Here is an 18349-nt window from a genome sequence, read left to right on the forward strand (position 1 = left end):
ATCAAGGAGTTGACTCTGTTCTGGACACGGAAGGGCAAAAGCATAGAGGAGTTAAAACTGCAAGCATTGAAATTTGCTGGGAGATGCTCAGGAAAGTCTTTCCTGTGTCAAACAGAAAGCAAACGAAAAAATGAGTCTAGCACCTGGAATAGAACAGGGCTGCTCCACTTGCAGGCTGTGCTGTGCTGAAGTTACTCTCATTTTCTAGCAAGAATCCCTTTGTTGTCATTATAATGCCGGTAATGAGTTGAAACAGAAAATGTTCTCTTCCCACTTTGTGGTGATTCCCACAGAACTTCCGCAGTTCTCAGTAACTATTGCAAGCAGAGCATGCTGTCTCTTTTAATCTGCCTCTGTTGATGGGAAGTTCAGTTTTGGACACATAATACAGCACTTCAGGATTTGGGGCTTTGGCTGTTTTGTTCATTACTGGAATGAAGGGACAGTGCATCAGGAGCTGTCCCGACGGATCCCGATTCTTTTGTTTTGAAGTTTATTAATTCTGACTTCCAATTCTTGTGACTAAGAGAGATCTCCAGTTACCTTAGCTCTGCTAGTATTCGGATCTGTCCCGGTACTGCGATTTGTTTGATTGTTGCATGGCCAGGCTCTCGGGCTTGTGCTTCCAGAGGGCTTTACCACTTCAGCAGCTCCCTGCTGGGGGCTGGCAGGGAGCATAGGCAAGGTGAGGTCTGATCACAGCCGAGCAGCTGGCGGTGGGAAGGACCGGGCGTGAAGGAGGCAGAGGAATTGCCCCTCCGAGGCCAGGAGGGGGGCGGCTGTGCTGCCGAGAGGCAGGCTTCTTGCCCCAGTGCTGGGACAGAGATGCAGCTTGTGAAGCACAACGAGGCAGCGCGTAAGGGAGGTGGAGGAGGACTGACTGCCCCCCGCTTCTTCGGGAGCTGGCGGCTGCCCCGCGTGTTTCTGGAGCGCTGTGTGGGGCTCGGGCAGACGACTGCTGTGTCCTGACAGCTCCGGGGAGGTTTGACAAGATCAGCGCTAAGTAACAGTCTAGATCTTTCCAAACCGTCTGAAATGGGGGTGGACAACTCAGTGCCTTTAATAGCTATTTGCTTGCTACAGAAGGGGAACAACTATTTTTGGCTCCTTGTTGTCATTGACCTCTAATACTACAGGAGATAAACTATAGGAGAAAAAAAAAAAAGAGCACCATAGCATAAGTGGTGCTCACTAAGTACAAAGAGCTCCCTTTTACCTGGCAGTTGCCTAACATACAGGTATAGAAGCACACCTGGAAAGCCTTAAAAATAAAAAAAAATTGGGCAAGATGAAACACGGCAAAACCGATTTTGCCTGAACATGTTTCAAATTCCCTCCTGAAGAGAATGTGTGTATATGTTGCTCTCAAGAAACTCTTAAGTGTTCCTGCATCCTTCACCGCTTTCAATCAGCCTGTGTTTCCAGCTGGGCTTTGTAGCTCTCAGGAATATTTTATGTTGCCAGTAAGAATGCCTTATTTTTATTTTGTGTGTTTTCAGAGTCTGCAGGTAGTAAACTCAGGTTGTAATATTGAGGTGTACATGATATGTAAGGCAGAAGGCTTCTGTATTTATTTATTTTTCTCAGCAAACCATGTGATTGTTTATCAGATGTATTCACGTGGTTGGCGTGGGATTACAGTTGTGATGCCCTCGAGATTTGACGTTACTCTCAGCATAAAGCTAAAGTCTTCTATGGAGCTGTTAACTACCTCAGTGCCATCAAATAGGAAGATATAGAGGACGAAATTTGTCTTTATTTCTGTTCATAAATTTAGAACATGCCTTTGGGGGGAAAAAAAAAGAAAATACAAAAATCAAATATCTGGAAAAAAAAAAAACAACAAACAAAAAACCCTTGCAAATCCTGAAAGGCATTGCACCAGCCGACCAATTACTTCTAACTTTTGCTAGTCGTAAGACACGAAGCTATGAGATTGTTTTTGTGTTAACTGCTTTGCTTTGTTCTTCTAATGTAATTTTAGCTGTGAGAAAACATTGCTGAAACTCTAAAATACCACATATCAAATTATATGAAGTATTGATCTTCAAGTCCAGCAGGGATACGAAGTCGTTGGGATGGTTAGGCGTTTCTGGCAGCGCACACACTCATGGAGATCTGGTGCTTTCTCAGTTACCGGGCCCCAAGGGGTGTCTGTCCCTCGTATCCTTGGCTCTGATAGGAGACAGATTCTAGCCGGAATAGTTCTGAAGTTTTGAAGTTTAACAAAAAGGCCAGACCTGCTGGTGCTGACTGTTGCTTTCTTACAAGCATGGCTTTCCTGGGGAGCACTCGGGGGTGTTCAGGAAGCACTCGGGAGATTGTAGCAGGGCTCCAGAATGAGGTAGCGAGCTTTTGCTTTTTCCTTTTCTTTCCTTTTTTTTTTTTTTTTTGGTACAGGAAGGGGGAGGAGGAGGACCTAACTTTGTTTTCAAAAGGCAATTTCATTACTTAATGCAAATTTTATGCATCTCTTGGATAAAACACGTTCACCAGTTTCTTATCTTTGGCCCTCATCGGAGGTAGATGTTTCTTTGCTACAAAACTGGGGCAGTAATGCAAAAAGAGACTCTGCAGTGGAGCCCTTTGCAACACAAGGGAAGTGTCTTGTCCAGACAGAAGAGCAGAAGATCTTTTCAGGTCAAGATATTAACTCGTAATAATAATTTGCAGGGTGTGGTGGTGATGGAAATGAAGTGTGGAGATTGGTGAGAGATGCAGCTAACGCTGATCTGCACAGTCCGATGAGGCAACTGCTGGTTCCTTTGTAATTAGCAGAAATGATAGTGCAACTGCCTCAAAACAATTACTCTGCAAATAAACAGTCTGTGCCATCTAAGAGGTGTTTATTGTCATAATGGAAATTAATTTCAAAAGCTTCAGGCAAAGCGAAAGTAGCGCTGCTGTGCGGCACATACCACCGCGAGGTGTTCCTCCTCCAGTTGCTCTCACGGAAATGAGTGGCGTGCTTTTCCTCCACCAGGTCGGTGACACGCGAACAGGTAATTTTGATCCATTAGCCTTTGTGCTGTTGTGCTTTGTTCAGTGGCAGGTTAAAAATACCCCAAAGGAGACAGAAATATTTTATAATTACTGAGCTGTGTGCTGTAGGGTGACATGGACGGTGCGGGCACTGCTGTGTGTGGACAGTAAGGATGTTGATGGATAACACGGGAAGCCAGGTCTGCAAAACAAACAGTATAGAAGCGTTGTTGTTGTTGTTTTTAAATATTCATTTATTCTGCAGGAATTTTTGGTATCAGTTGACCTTCCGATGGTTGAAACTAGTCTGTAATTGGGCAAACGCTTGTCCTGGCAGCAGGGAGTCTCGTGCTTCTTGGTGTTGTCCTCGCAGTTATGCTGGTGTGAGAGTTTTACAGCTGTGAACAAAAGCAGATTGAGGCGAACTGCCTGATCTGGGTGAGAAAAAACTAACTGGCTAGCCAAATAGTACTCTTTGGACTTACCTGAGTTCACGCAGTTCCTGTTCTAACTCCCCTCTTCCAGCCGTTTTTGCATCTAGCTGTCTGCTCCCGGTTAAGCCAGCACGACTATTTCTGGAAATTTTCAGTGAACTGGTTCAGTGGGCGGTAAAAATAACCACTGCGGGGAAGGGGAGGGTGGGAGGCCTTACATTTCAACCTGGTTTATTCCATGGGAGGCCTTACATTTCAACCTGGTTTATTCCATTGCCCTGGTTATCTGTCTTGCTAAGATAAGAAAGTGCCCCTCTAAGGACACTTCTATAGAGCAGGGATATGGTGAGTGGCTGACCGACGGGGATAAACGCGTTTAGAAGGCCGGTACTCCCGTGCAGTATGGTGACACGGGCTGGGATGCAAACTGCTAGACTTCGCTTTTGTTTCTCTCGTTCTCATTGACGGTTTACACGTGCTGTTTGCCTGCTGCCACGCTGCACTCCTGGCACGCCTGTTTCTTCTGCTGCTGCCCTGCAGTTTGAGACATGGTTACGGAAAACTTCCCCAGGCTGCACAATGAGCCTGAAGGCTGGAGATTAAAGGGAGCATCCCTGCTCCCGTGCAAGATCAGCATCACTTTTATACAGAATGTAAATCCTCCAAGATCTGCTTTGGGGAGTGAAGAAGTCAGAGTTCTCCTTTGAGTGAGATTCATCGTAAGCGATCGTGGGCTTGAGTTAATGTTACTGAGGTGAACAAACTCCTTATAAAACTACTGTGGTGCATGGCGGTCTGTAAGCCCTTTAATACCAGATGAAATTCTCTCTGAGAAGACAGCTTTCTGTCTCCTCAGGGGTCTGGCTTGATAGATCACATCTGGGGAATGAATTGTCGTACCGACACTTGCTGCAGACGGCCCTAACCATCGCTTGTGTCTTGTCGTTGTGCATTAAGCTTATCCTAGTCCTTGTAAAATCAAGGGAGAAGCAGCCAGCATACCGCAACAGGCGTGATGCTTTATTAAAATACTTTCATCAGAGTGTCTAGGAGTCGCTCTGTTCTCTTCCTGCGATGCCGAGGATTTTCACTTTGGAAACAGCTTAAACTGGAGCAAAAATTGGCGGTGGGGTCAGGATGTACGTGGCCCTGCAGTGTATCCGTGCGGAGAGAAGCAAACTTAAAAACCCCAAACCAACCAACCAACCAACACCCCAAACCCCTTTCCTCTGTGCTAGCTGCTGTTAGAAGAGGTGAACCTTCAGGGTGGAAGCCGACAGAACTTTTCCTGCGCTTTGCTTCTGAGGTGGGCGCTCAGGAAGTTCACGGGTGTCCTGCTGCACAAACAGCGCCCGGGGTGGGCTGCCTGCTTCCTCACTGTGCTTCCAGCGGGTTTTGAATTTTGCATTAGCATTCCTTGAGGAGTTTTCTTTAAACGCCATCTTCCCCAGCCTCTCTTTGCCCCCCCACCCCGATTATTTGTTTATTTTTGAATGAATACCTTGGTATGCGAGAGCACCGAGGCATCAATATTGTCATAGTAACTGGAACTGCAGCGCTGGCTCCCCGCCAGCCCGGTGAATCATGGCGTGAATGTGGGTGGCTGGAGATGAAATAAGATCTGATTCTTGGGTGAATCAATGAAGTAGTATTTGTGTGCTTGTTTTTTTTCTTTTTCTTTTTTTTTTTTTCCTCCCTTCTTTTTCCTAGGAGATTTTTGTACATCTTATTTCCCTCTGGATCCTTTTTTACTTCTGCTGTTTCATAGGTAGGAAGGATGTTCTCAAACTCCGTGCTCTACATCTGGGCAATAAATACAGTTCTGTATGGTAAACACTTCTGTTGATTTTTGGCTTGTGTTTTTCTTTTAAGTTTTATTTTAGCTTAGCTTTAAATTCAGAAAAATGAAACCTGCAAGCTAGAATTCTGAAAAACAGCAATTTGATTTAATTACGGACGAGTTTGAGAACAGGTTTGTATACTCTATGTGTGAATGTGGTCTCTGTGGAGGACAGTAGAATGTGCTAATTGCAGATCAGGGTTTTCTAAACACAGCTTTAATTTCTATAAATGTTGTTTGTGCCCACGCTGAATCCTACATTTTGTTTATATTTATATATTGATGGAAAGTAATTGCTGAGCACGCATGTGCGCACACAAATGTGGATGTGAACGGCAAGACAACATGCTGGGCACGCATACTTTCAGCTACTGCCGTTGCTGTGAATGAGAGCCTCGTCTTCAGGAAGGGCCACAAGAAAGCTCCTCCTCTTTAGGTGGCGACTTCTTTCAGTGTGTTTATATGATACACTTCAAGAAATCCCTTCGTTTGTATAGCAGCGTAGTTTGAATGTGTACTGAGAGCCAAAATTACGCCAAAGACCTGCGTTCAGGGGTCTGAAAAATAAAAGTAATTTATGACTGAATACATTCTATGTTCATCAGGAAGAGAATCTTTGGCTTATGTGCTTTGTTTTGTTTAGGAGTTGTTGCCACTGTGATTAAAAAATTAAGTTGCTCTGTTTTCTGACTTCGATGGGTTTAGAGGAGGGGACGGATGTAAGGTACATGCACGTAAGCTCCGGGGAAAACCTTGTGTATCAAAACTTCTCACTGCTGTCTTAGGGTGCTTTATCAATTGATAATGAATTGCTCCTGTCAGTAACTTCAGACTACACTAAACTATTCTAACAGATTATACAAGTTCGAGTACCATAAAATATTAATTAAATTTCTCTTCTTTTGAAGTCTTCTGTGCCTGCAGGTAATACACAGGATGACCTTTTCCTCCATTTCTTCCTACTCTCTTGCTTTTGCCAACGCCTTTGTGTTTTAGGAGATCAGTTTTTCCTTGAACCATTTCTGTTTTCGTGAGCTGTGCCAGTCTCTGGATGTCTCCTTTCATCAGACCCCCAAAGCCCAATTTCTTGCTGGAGCTATTGTGTTTTGCCTTCTGTCAGGAGTGGCACAAATGCATCTACGGTGAGCTCTTGGAGCGGTTCTTCCACTGCGCATCGTCAGTCCAACGGCTTTGATGTCTGGCATTTTGGGTTAGCTGCGGCTGAGATCATTTATCCCCTGGAAGGCTGTAAGAGGTTTTTTAGTGCTGCTGTAAGTTCCACACCCATGGTGTAATACCACTCTTGGGAGATCACAGCGCTTCTGCCCCTTCTCCAGCTGCGTGGAAATGGGAACGTTGACATCACAAGTTCAGCTGGGCGAGGGTTGAGCGTGGGCATTTCTTCTGCCCGGCTGTGTGGCAGCACCGCGAGCGTGCGGAGAAACAAGGAGCTGGCTGCGTGCTGCAGCACGCGTGTGCTGCCGGGAGGACTCGCTGGGGCCAAATAGTGGGTTGCTTTCCTGTCTCAGAATTGGTTTCGACCCCCCCCCCCCCCCCCCTTTATTTTAATAAAAGCAAAAGAACAAATTTGTGCCTCAACACAAAGTTTCATTATAATCTGAGGCTCAGATGTTTCCAGTGTGTACAACTGAGAGAGATTAGGTGTGGGGGAGAGCTGAAAAGGAAACCTCTGTGGCCCCTGCGTGCTTTAAAAAGCATCTCTCTGTATTTCTAAGGTGCCCTAAAATGCTTTTTCTCTGAGATGGTCTGCGTGTTTTTTCCCACCTGCTATTACATTGGTGTTTTTTTTTTTTTGGGGGGGTGGGGGTGGGGGTGTTGTTTTGTGTTCCTTCACAAAATAATGTGCTGGTGCTGGAGTTCAAATCCAGTATGGATAGGATTTGATGAGGATTTAATGAGGATTAATGCTGGCTGCCGAGTTCTTCTGTCTGACTCTCCGGGTGCTTTCCCCAGCTTGCCCTGCTGGCAGGGGCTGTCACCGCCTCCAGACACGACGGACTTGCTCTCGCACAGCACCCTTCTGAGCTCGCAGGGCGCACTTAGAGCGTAGGAGGCGATTGTGCCCCACCGACAGCTAAAAATCATCCCGTGTCTTTTCTTTGCACCCATGCAGGGCTTGGAGGTTTGGTCCTCTTGTATGGATCTGCTGCTGGCCCTAAAATGGGCTGGTCCCGGTGTAACGCTGGTGGGAAAAGGCCCGAGTGGTCTCGGTGGTGAATTGCAAAGGGATGACGGGCTGAGGGGGGTAACTGTGGTTGTGGACCATGGCACAAAGAAAATAAGCTGCTTCATGCAATGTGCAGGTCTGTATTTTCCAGTTATTTTAGTTCTCCCTTAAAGATTTATTTTTTTTCTTAGACCATCTCAATGCAGCTCAAAGCACACTCATCACAGTTCTTTCTAGCCCGCTAAAGGAGACCAGAAGAATCTCTTAAGATCCTACAGGAGCAGAATGAGGACTGATGTTGGAACTGCGTGCTCTTGCCCTTCAGCAGGGGAGGAAGCTGGGCTGGGGAAGCTGGCGTGAAAAATATCTGCTCGAGTACGGCGAGGTCCCTCTGCCCCCTGCTCTTCCTGAGCTGTGTGCCGTGTTCATCCGCCTGCTGTGTTTTATGAATAGCGTGGATTTTTTTATCATCATCCCACCTGTCGGTGGATGCGAGGGAGGAGAATGAAGAAACGCTTCCTCAGAGGCATCTGTTGCTGCTGCGTGGCTCGCTTCCGTGCCTGCCAACTCACCTGGTGAAGCTGCCGGGTCTCGTAGCTGCCGTGGTGAATGTCTGCGTGTCACCAGGGGCAAGGATTTCATCGTCACCATTTGAGTCACCATAAAATGCTGTCCTGCGGCTTAATTATTTTACCTAAATTCACAAAGACAATTGTCCTATCTAGAAGCTTTTTAAGAAGCCTCTGTACAAATTGGTCTCATAGAGTAGCCGACAGCTGCTGGAGGAGAGGCGCCTAAAGGGCTAGCAGCATATTAGTTTGACTCCCGAGAAAAGTGGCATTGGTGTACTTTTATTATTTGCCCTTTAGTCAGGTGGGAGCACAACTAATCAATATTTTTAGCATGAAAATAAGGATTGGAACATAAAGCAAGAGACACAAATTATGACAACTACTGGTTCTTTGCTGCAACTTCAGAGACGTTTGCTGGACAGGTCTTGTTAAATGTAAGCAGGCTCTCAGACAGCAGACCCCGCTGGTTAGGGGAGAGTGCTTTGATTTCAGAGTTAGGGTACAGGACGGTATTTCAAGGCAAAGAATGAGCTGTGGTGTTGTCCCTTGATAACCAGATTCGACGGCATAGCAGCTGTGCTGGAAATAGCTTCATGCAGACAAGTTCTTCTGCAAAGCTTTGTTTTTCTTTATCTCTAAGGCTACTGTGTTTGGAAGCCACTGGATTCAGATGTTGAGAGCCTAAATGTGAAGCTTTTTAAGCTTACTTGCTTTTTGTAAAGCCAAAGCAACTGTGACAACAACAGCAAAACCCCCTTTGAAATGTGGCTTAGAGATGTTGTGACTTGATAGCACTCTTTAAAATGAGAGCTGTTGGGCTCTTTTGCTATGCTAATTTTAGGTAAAACTGTCACCTTTGCTTCAGCCGGCTCTTCCCAAGGAACTTAAGCGATCTTTTTCTTGTATTGAGCCCTGAAGCTCTTCCTAACAACCTTCCAGTCACTGCCCAGCCCAGCGGGGTTAGAGACCACCTCCTTGGGTAGGATTCATCTGCCCTAACTGCTTGGAAAGGTGGCTGCTTGTCCCTGGGCTTCCTCTGCAGCTGGTGCAGACAAATAAGCACCTCCCGAGGGTGATGATAAATCTGACCTGTCTTTAATGCTTGCCTTAGGATAAGATTAATTCCCCCCGAGCAGTGGTGTCAGGTTTTTTTTTCACCATCAACTGTAAATGTGGTCTAGGGTTGAGTAGTTTGCACTTAGATTTCTGACACAAATGGTAATAAATGTGTTTCAAAAAGGAGATGGAAAAAAAAAGTCAAGCCTGTATCTCTGAACACTGTTTTCAAATGAAATCTATATTTTCAAATTCATTGAGCACTAAAATTGAGTTCCAGAAAGTCCACAGGACTTCACATCTAATCAACGGCCGATTTTCTCCTGTCTCCCTTTTACTTATGCTGAGCTCTAAAAGTCTCTTTTGCCCCTCGTGCGATGATTTGGTGAGACTGCAGGGGCTGGGGTTGGGTTGACGCTGATGGTGTAACTGCTCTGGTGTGAACTGAGCTTGTGTTCGCAGGCCTGATTTATGGAGGTGAAGCCTGGCACCAAAAGTAGCGAATGCAGACAGTGGTTTTAGTTCCTGGCCCCGTGTGCGGTGTGCCCGCTGCGTCAGGTCTGGGAGCATCCCCTGCCCGGCTGCAGGGTGCCGGAGGCTGGGAGCTGGGGCTCGGTGTTGGGTCCCCTCCGGTTACGCGGGGGCAGGCAGGCTGTGTGCTGTGCCGAAACTGGCTCGCTGTCAGTGAAACGGACACAGTGCCCCTAAAACGGCAGCGCTTGGTTCTTCTCCCTTTTCGGGGAGCCCAAATACTCATGAAGAAGCCGTCACAGAGAAATACCCCGTGGAGGTTTCTCCGAATGTGCTGGGCCTGTCGGAGCAGGAACTCGTTTTGCCTTGAAAGCTAATCTGGAGCTCAGCTGGAGCTGAAGGTGAAAGGCAGCGAATGGATTACGAGCGTTCAGTAATTTCCAACGTGTGTTAAGGAGAGGCCTTAGGTTCGCTGGAGGTGATCTTATAACGATCTTACAGTTCAGTGGTTGGCACTGGGCAAATATAACAAAGAATAATGACAGGATTGAAATTTACTTGGTATTGATTTTTTGTGTGGGGTGGGATGTTCGGTGACATTGGTATTTATCTTGAATTTGGGGTACAAAAAAGTTGGGCATTTGGGATCGGGGGCTTGGCTTGTTTATTACTGTTTTAAGCTGGAAAAGCTGAATTCTCTAGCACTGAAGCGATGCTCTTACTGCGGGGAGCAATTAATCTCTGCTGCATCTGGCACCATTGCTTTAAAATGTCTGCTCTAGAATTGGGAAGTCACCTTTTCCTTTAGTTTTGCAGCCTTCATCGAAGCAGCTTCCTCCACTCAGAGGAGCACATCAAAGTGCATCGGCCCTTTTATTTATCAGGTAGATAGGGGTGCTAAAACCACCTTGGAACAGGGAACCGGCTACCTGAGGGGTCAGCCGCCCCGTTTCACGAAGAAGCCCTTCGGTTGTGACAAGCCCGAACAGTTCTGAGCCGTGCAACGTCGCTGTCTGTGTGCGATGGATGATTTTTTATTTCCTACGAGTACCTTCACAAAGGTGAATGTTTTCTCGTTTCCAGCCACAAGTTCAGTTATGTGGTCAGCGTGGTTCGCATTTTGGTTGGGCAAAATAGAAAGGATGATGTTTGCTGAAAACCGCGTGATCAGTAGGAAAGAACACCCTCGTTTTCGGAGATGTTCACAGAGGAAGCCTTCGGGTGACCCTCGTGTTTAAGAGGTGGGGGTGCCTGCTCTTCTGCGTGAGTGCTGCAGTGCCTTGGCTGCTGCCTGACACACAAATCTCTATAGCATAGAAAAATACCTGAAAATCTGATTTGACTTCAGTGAAAGGGCAGTAATGTGATTGTCAGTTGAGAGGTTGTTTTTTTTTTTTCTTCTGAGTTAGCAAGATAAAAATCTTATCTTGGTTGAGATAAGGGGGCTGTGATAGTTCAAAACAGGCAACGCTGTTTTGGTCATCCGTCAAAGGCAAAACTGCATGGTGTTTCTATGGGTCTGAATGTGAAGGAAGGTTTTTTTTAAATTGCTCCTGGCCTTATTAGAAGCCTGCATCCTGATGTAGGTGCTGCTGGAGGGCCGAGACCCTCGTTCTGTTGGTAATGGGGGTTCTTTGCGAGTGCCATTATTTCTTTACTAAATAAACCCCGCGACAAGTCTGGCGTTCGGCAGTCATCGCTCCCAAACCACTTCCATTTTGTGCAGTGCAAGCGCACAAAATAAGCAGTCAGAAACATAATTCTCTGTGATTTAATGGTGCTGGTGATAAGGAAGAGCTGCCGCCAAAGCAGTGAAAATTGAAAACCAGAGAGGGAGGAGTATCAGGAAGTGGCAATGACAGTGATTGCTGCTGCTGCTCCTAATGCTGGTAAGCAGTTAGCACTTTATTTCAGATAAAACCCAATCAGCAGCATTTTCCAGAAGAGGTGGTTCTAGCCTAGCACCTGTTAGACTGTGCTTGCTCGTGGAGGCATTTAAATTTGTTACGATGCACAGTTCTTAGAGCGAGCAGGGAACTGCCTTTGCTCCCATTATTCTGAGTATTTTTCCTTGGTTCCTGCCTGTTCCTATTTCTGTTTTCTTTCATAGGGTTTTTCTTGTTCCACTGCTGTATTTCTGCTGATATCTTTGCGTTTCTGCTCCCTGCTCCCCCGATTTCCACGCATTCTTTATTTCTCTGGAACAAGACTTGTGATAGCAGCGGATGTTTCAGTGACGCCGTTCAGCCAGACCATGCTCACTGCCGCGTCTAGGTGGGGTGACGTGGGAGCAAAGAGCAGAAGCAGAAGCAGATGGGGAGCTGCTGCAGGGGCTCTCGGCGCCGCAGGGAAGGTCTGCTCTCGCAGTCTGGCTGCGTTACGCGTCCCTGCAAGGGAAGGGGGCAAAGGAGGTGTCAGGTGAGAAGCAGGGCACAGCTGGGGTCGTACCGCTCTTCCCATCTTGCGTTGCCTCTCACCTCACTCTCTTTCAGCGTGTCTGCTCTTGCAGCGCGTGGGAAGTTCACTTACTCTGTAAATTAACAGAGCTTTGTGCCCTTCTGTGCACGTCCTCTCACCGTATCGCATGTCCCAGTAGCTTTGCTGGCATGCAGTTCAGCTCAGAGCTAAGCAGGTGCGGGTGCTTTGAGCCCAAACCTCTTGTTCTGCAGTGCTCTTCTGCTTGTAGTACCCGGGTTGTGGTTGTGGCCTCGTGTGCTCTCCATGATTAGTTTGGCTGGATGTTGCCTTTTTTTATTCCCCCTGCTAGTTTAAATGCTGGAATGGACTCTAAGCCCATCTCTTGCACCCTGCAAGCTGGAAGTTGCACATACCTTTGCTATTCATTCTCTGTGATGCTGGGAATTCACTTTCCTATGAATAAAACTATTCTGTTACGACAGAATTTTCTTGGAAGCTACACGCAAAATGGGTGCAGTTGAAATTGCAGGGAGGCAAAAAGGTTGCCTGGGCTGGAGGAATGACAGCTATGCAGGGAGAGTTTGTACTTGCAAGTACTCCTACCTCTGTATTTACATTATCAGCAGCTATTTCTGCTTTGTCAACCTGAAGTTATTTTATCTCAAGTCTGTTACGTCAGAATGGTGTTCTTCTGTTTTTATCGTATCTTCCCTATTTGAATGTTGCCTCAACTTACTGCTGCTTCATTCCATTTGTAACCCTCTTTCCATCCTTCGCCTCTTCTTTGGCTTGCCAGACGGCACTGCAAAGCTATCAGACTGGCTTTCCATTTGAAGTCATTGCAGCTCGGTTCCCTGCCAGGCTTTGCAGTATTAGTCAGGAAAACCTTTGGCAGAAGTCTGACACTGAATTTTGAAGCAGATGTGGCCGTCTTCATTGGAGGGATGTGCTGGAGTGCAATCCCGCAGGTGGTTTTATGCGGGTGCTGGTACAGCTCAGGGCACAGGAAGGTGGTTTTGCTTTGCCTTTCTTTTGAAAGATTTCATGTGCTCATTCTTTACTCCTTCAACTACTGTCACTCTCTTTAAAAAGTTACCAGAGATAGAAAACTTCCTGACAAAGGAAGGACACGAAGCACAGAACCGTCATTGAAGCAACAGATCGGAGGTGTGGGATAAACATTTATCCACTTGGAAACGTACAGTGTGCCGAGTTCTAATTAAAGTCCTTGTCGGTTTCTTCTGTTTTTCTTTGTCGTGTTGACTATAAAGGGGATTTTGTGATAACTCACCTTCATGAACAGAGGAAAGCATAGATATGGGTGACTGAGGGTGGAATAAAAGGAAAGCATAGATATAAATAAGTAAGAAGTTATCTTGTCATTTTCTTTTTTCTCCATTTCTTAGAGGAATGCCTGCCTGAGTCTCTGAAACAGAACTTTCTTCTACTTATCTTCACTCCTGGGACTTTGTGATACTAGGGGATGGTGATGGAAGGGGAAGCTGGCAATGTGTTTGTCTGGATTTTGTTGCTTTGAGTAAGGAAGCAGGAGAGAACAGACTGGGAGATGCTAAAAACGTGCCCCATCGGGGTAGGGTTTTGTTTTCGTTTCTCCTTTATGGTTCTCTTCCTTAGGATGTGTTCCTATAAAGTCATCTGCAAAATGGTTGAAGATGCATTGCAAAGCAAAAGCAAATTCTAGAATATCAACACAATCTGCCTTCACGCTAAGAAAACAAATTTAAAATCACGTTTTTATTAAAGGGGAAACAGTTTTTTCAGGCTACAAAATCACATTTTGTCCTTGTGCTGAAGTTAGAGATACCATTTTAAAGAACCTTGCATGCTTACCTCGGAGTTCTGTGGGAAGATGCTCCTTTGACAGAGAAGAATACATTGACCTGATATACAATGTATTTTTGTCTGATGTTTTGGCTTAAAATGGGTTTGGGATTTTTTTTTTAACTTTAGAAATTGTCCTGCTTTTATTTTTTTCTTATTAATCAAGTCAGTTCATGTATTAAATTGGAATCTGTACAAATTGCAGTTAATTATAGTCGAATCAGAGAGAGGCCTAAAATAGGTCACATGCCATTTGGAATAAAATGCACTGAAAATCATTAAATCTGCTTGGTTGGACCTGACATATATTCGGAGGTGTTGCATCCTTCCCTAGCTGCTGCTATTCCATGTTTTTTTCTTGTGTGCCACGGTGAGTCTGCTCTCTGGGCAGTAAAGGGAGATGTGCCCTTTCTAAAAGAAAGAAAACATGCATTTAATTGCGGAGTCTTCTGTTTTTAACACTAGAGTCAGAAATCTTTTTTCACTCCATCTGTTTATTTGAACCCAGCTGAAATTCTTCCTGAATTTTGTCACAGTGCCTGAATACCAAAGGGAAATACAGATGCTTGAGAGAGAAGTGGGCCCTTACCCCTCGTGGAGACGAGTCCATTACCTACGTATTGAAGATATTTAAAATATTTTAAAAACAGTTTGATTGGTTGCTTCAGAAATCTTTACAACTGAAAAAAATAAGTATCATGTGGAACCTTGGTTAGCCTGTATCGTTTAGGGCACCTGTTTACTACCACAGAAAATAGCTACCTTTAAACTTCATTCCTTTCATTTTTGACTGGGAGTTGCGCCTTGGGTTCCAACGACTTCCCAAGGACATTCCTCCTCCATCCCGTTCGGAGGGGACAGGGAGTGAGCTGCCTCCGGGAGTCAGCAGGATCCCATTAACCCTCTCCCAGCACGATTCACGCCGTTAGGCAGGCATTGCTTTTGTTTATAGGTGATGTGTAGTCCTCGGCTTCTTGTTGTACGTAATAGGAATAATGGTTCGACATACTATGGAATTAATTACATTGAAACAACTTCACCAGTGACCTTGAGCAAAAATCATTTCCAGCAGCATATCATCTGCATATATGTGCTGACTTGATGAACGCCTGCGCGCTTCCTCGTGTTTGTCCTTTATGGGAACTGGTTGTTATTTCAATTGGATGCAAGAATATGTGTGCATCTCCATTTTTTTGGAGCTTTATGGCAGTAGGTACTGGTGAAATTGTCTGCCAGTAAACGTACCAGATCAAAAAAACTGGTCTTGTTTCCATACGAAACGTATCTGCAGTATAAGTAGAAAGTGTTTTTATTTTTTTTATTTTTTCCTTGCACAAGCCTGGGAGCTCTGTAAACCCAGCTGTCTCCCCCCGGTCACTAACTCCAGTTTCTGCATGATCATCGGTAATCGTCAGACCAGCCTCCATGTTCAGGTAAGCCTGAGACTTTAACATTTGTCCTCAGTGTGCTGCAGCCCTCCTATTGCTCCCAGAGGATCAGCTGTTGGCAAGTCGGTGAAGTGTGGAGGGGGCTCTGTTCACCTGGCTTTACCGTGAAGGTGGGGAGGCATATCTGACCTTGTGCAGCTTTTGGGAGCCGCTCTGTTATGTAGAAAACTTTGTTAATTTTAAGGACAAAGCTGTGCTTTGAAAACTGTTCTTTCCTAAGCAGTACTTAGTAATAAAGTTCAAGGTGCACATTGAGGAACCCGAAGAAGACACCCTGTGCAGCAGTAGGTCTTTAACTTGCAGCTGACGTGAATCTGGTACGGTGTGTGAGGCCTTGTGCATCCTGACTGTAGAGGGTTGAATTTCTGTTATTTCTCTCAGACGACTCTTAAGTATGTTCCTAGGGTTCTGTAAATTTGCAGCATTAGTTAGCAAATTTTGATCTCTCTCAAGTCACAGGAGAGGTTAGGCTGTAAGTTAAATGAACTGCGCTGTTTATCTTTAAATGATTTTGGGAAATCTGCATCATGAGAGGTAAAGCATTGGAGAACTGAGCTTATTTTACTGCAGCCTGGCTAAATTTTGTAGAACATGCATCAACTACAAATTGCACTTGCTTTCCCTTTGCTGACATCACTGAAGTGGAGAGCTCTTTACATACTCAACATAGCTGCGGAGCCTTAGTTTCGAAGAGGTGCCACCTTACAGATCCCTGACCCCTGCTGTTGGGCTTCCATTGCTCTTTGCCCTGCCTTTCCTGTAGGGCTGTTCTGTTGCCTAACTGATCGTAACTTTATCAAGCTACAGTTGGAGAACAACAATGCTTGAGCAGCTGAAGTTTTCTTGCCGTAGGAACCGGTTACCGTAACGAGATGGTTGATGTCATTCTCTTAAAGCTTCAAAAAAGACTGGTCATGGTTTCTTGTCCTTGAATAGTTCAAATTCCAGGGTCCTTTTATTTTTAACCTGTGTATTTGGCAGCGGCGGTTTAGCAGGATCTCAGAGGAAATGAAAGCAAGGTAGGACATCTTAGGTTTAAATTGTGAGCTGTGATAAGGCTCTTTTAGTCCAGCAGGACTAGACCAGTGTGGGGTTGAGCTTTGCGAGGGCTGCTTGCATGTGCTTGACTGTAAAGCCGTGAGCAGTTCTCAGTGACCTCGACAAGGGCCTGCATTATTTCCTTTAGCTATATATCTGCTTTTTTGCAAGAGAAGATACTCCTTGATGCTCCTTGTTTATTTAACAGTAAGCCAAGAGGCCAGTCCTGCAAGTCGTTTCTCATTGTAGTCACTTCCGTGAGAAAAGTTTTGTAGTAGGTTGTGTCCAGCTTTTTCATCTCCATCTCTTCTGTTTTCTTGTGCTGCTCTTTGTCCTTCCAACTCTGTAGACCACAGAGACACGTTTTGTGGAGAATATAATCTTGGAAAAGAACATTTGATGAAGCAACTTGTGCAAGAGAAATGCTCTGTGTAAAAAAATCATTCATGGCTTTTAGCTCTTTAAAAACCCATCCTAATACTCCTGCTGGGTCCCTTTCACTGTGAAGTAATGTAGAGGATTAGTCAGCATCATCTAATTAGGCGGCAGCAAGGCAAAAATTTCCTTTAGCTGACTCTGCCCTGATTTAGTTTCCATTCATAGGATTTGCCCATTGAAACCAAAAGCCATGAGAACATTATTGATGGCATTTGAGATGTCAGAGTGAACATGAGATGTGGCATACTTGAATGAGTTCTGCACCTGAGGAGGAAATTTTCAGGGTCATCCTGTGCAGCTTTTATACCCAAACAGTCTTCCTTGTACTGTGAGCGGGTCTGCGGGTAGCTGGAGACCATCCTGGTTTCTTAATAGCTTTAATTCTGCTCCATCCTGAGAAGGGTGTGAATAAAAGAGTTGCTGGAGAACCTTTCCTTCCCACTCCTGCAAGCCTGTGTTGCTTCTGTATCCGTATGGCACTGTTTGGTGATCTTCAGGCATTCAGCCGCCCCGTTATAAGTACTTCCCAGTGACCGTGGGGCTGAGCTCGCTGCCGGTGGCATTGCTACATGGCTGCCCTCTTGGGACAGCATATCTTGGTGGCCTCCAGGGCAGGCTGGTGGAGTCTCAGCCTCCAAGAAACCTGTACTTTGCAGCATGACATGCAGAGACCGGGAGAAGGGGGCTTCTGTCAGGAGGTTTGTCTTGGCCCCTTATTTCATAGAAGCACTTCAGCACATGCTTAACTGCCGGTGGACCTCTGTGTCGTGTGCTAATCTGCTTTGTCTGGCCTTGGACGTCCCTGAGGAGTTCTGACACTTCAGTTCCTGGTTGCATGTGGACAAACTGGGTTTGACTTCGTTCACAGCAGTTCACAGAATCGCAGAGTCATTAAGGTTGGAAAAGCCCTCCAAGATCATCTGGTCCAACCATCCCCCCTACCACCCATATCACCCACTAAACCCTATCCCCAAGCACCAGGTCCAACCTTTTTTTGAACACCCCCAGGGACGGTGACCCCACCACCTCCCTGGGCACTGACCACCTCCCAGTGCCTGACTGCTCTTTCTGAGAAGAAATGTCTTCTCATTTCCAACCTGAACCTCCCCTGGCGCAACTTGAGGCCATGCCCTCTGGTCCTATCACTGGTTACCTGTGAGAAGAGGCCGACCCCCAGCTCCCCACAGCTTCCTTTCAGGTAGTTGTAGAGAGCAGTGAGCTCTGCCCTGAGCCTCCTCTTCTCCAGACCAAACAACCCCAGTTCCCTCAGCCGCTCCTCACAGGACTTGTGTCCCAGGCCTTTCACCAGCTTCGCAGCCCTGCTCTGGACATCGTCCAGGCCCTCGATGTCCTTCTTGTAGTGAGGGGCCCAAAACTGAACCCAGCGCTCGAGGTGCGGCCTCACCAGAGCAGAGCACAGGGGGACGAGCACCTCCCTGGCCCCGCTGGCTGCACTGTTCCTGACACCAGCCAGGATGCCGTTGGCCTTCCTGGTCTAAAACAAGGGCTCGTCCGGGATTTGAACCCGGGACCTCTCGCACCCTAAGCGAGAATCATACCCCTAGACCAACGAGCCGCCATGCTCAGGTTTTGGGGCGCCAAGGCAGGAGAGGACCCTCGGG

At 46.1% G+C, this 18349-nt stretch overlaps 1 protein-coding gene and 1 long non-coding RNA gene across 6 annotated transcripts in view; one reads left to right on the top strand and one right to left on the bottom strand.

Moving 5' to 3' along the window:
• ARHGAP32 (Rho GTPase activating protein 32) overlaps window positions 1-18349 on the top strand; it is a 259764-nt gene that overhangs the window by 32316 nt on the left and 209099 nt on the right. Inside the window, exon 2 of one of the 5 annotated variants that reach the window (XM_083808088.1) lies at window positions 15142-15236. The exons of the other annotated variants lie outside the window; for them this stretch is intronic. Within the exon in view, the coding sequence (XP_083664214.1) occupies window positions 15229-15236 (8 nt within the window). The 5' untranslated portion in view covers window positions 15142-15228. The remainder of the gene's footprint in view (window positions 1-15141; window positions 15237-18349) is intronic. 5 annotated transcript variants of the gene reach the window in all.
• Window positions 178-13551, bottom strand: LOC310885148. The gene is made up of 2 exons (XR_014574573.1): window positions 3677-13551; window positions 178-3642 (listed from the first exon to the last, which is right to left on the bottom strand). It is a non-coding gene; the product is annotated as an uncharacterized lncRNA (long non-coding RNA).

The sequence above is a fragment of the Anser anser genome, assembly GCF_964211835.1.
Source record: "Anser anser genome assembly, chromosome: 22".
Lineage (NCBI taxonomy): Eukaryota > Metazoa > Chordata > Aves > Anseriformes > Anatidae > Anser > Anser anser.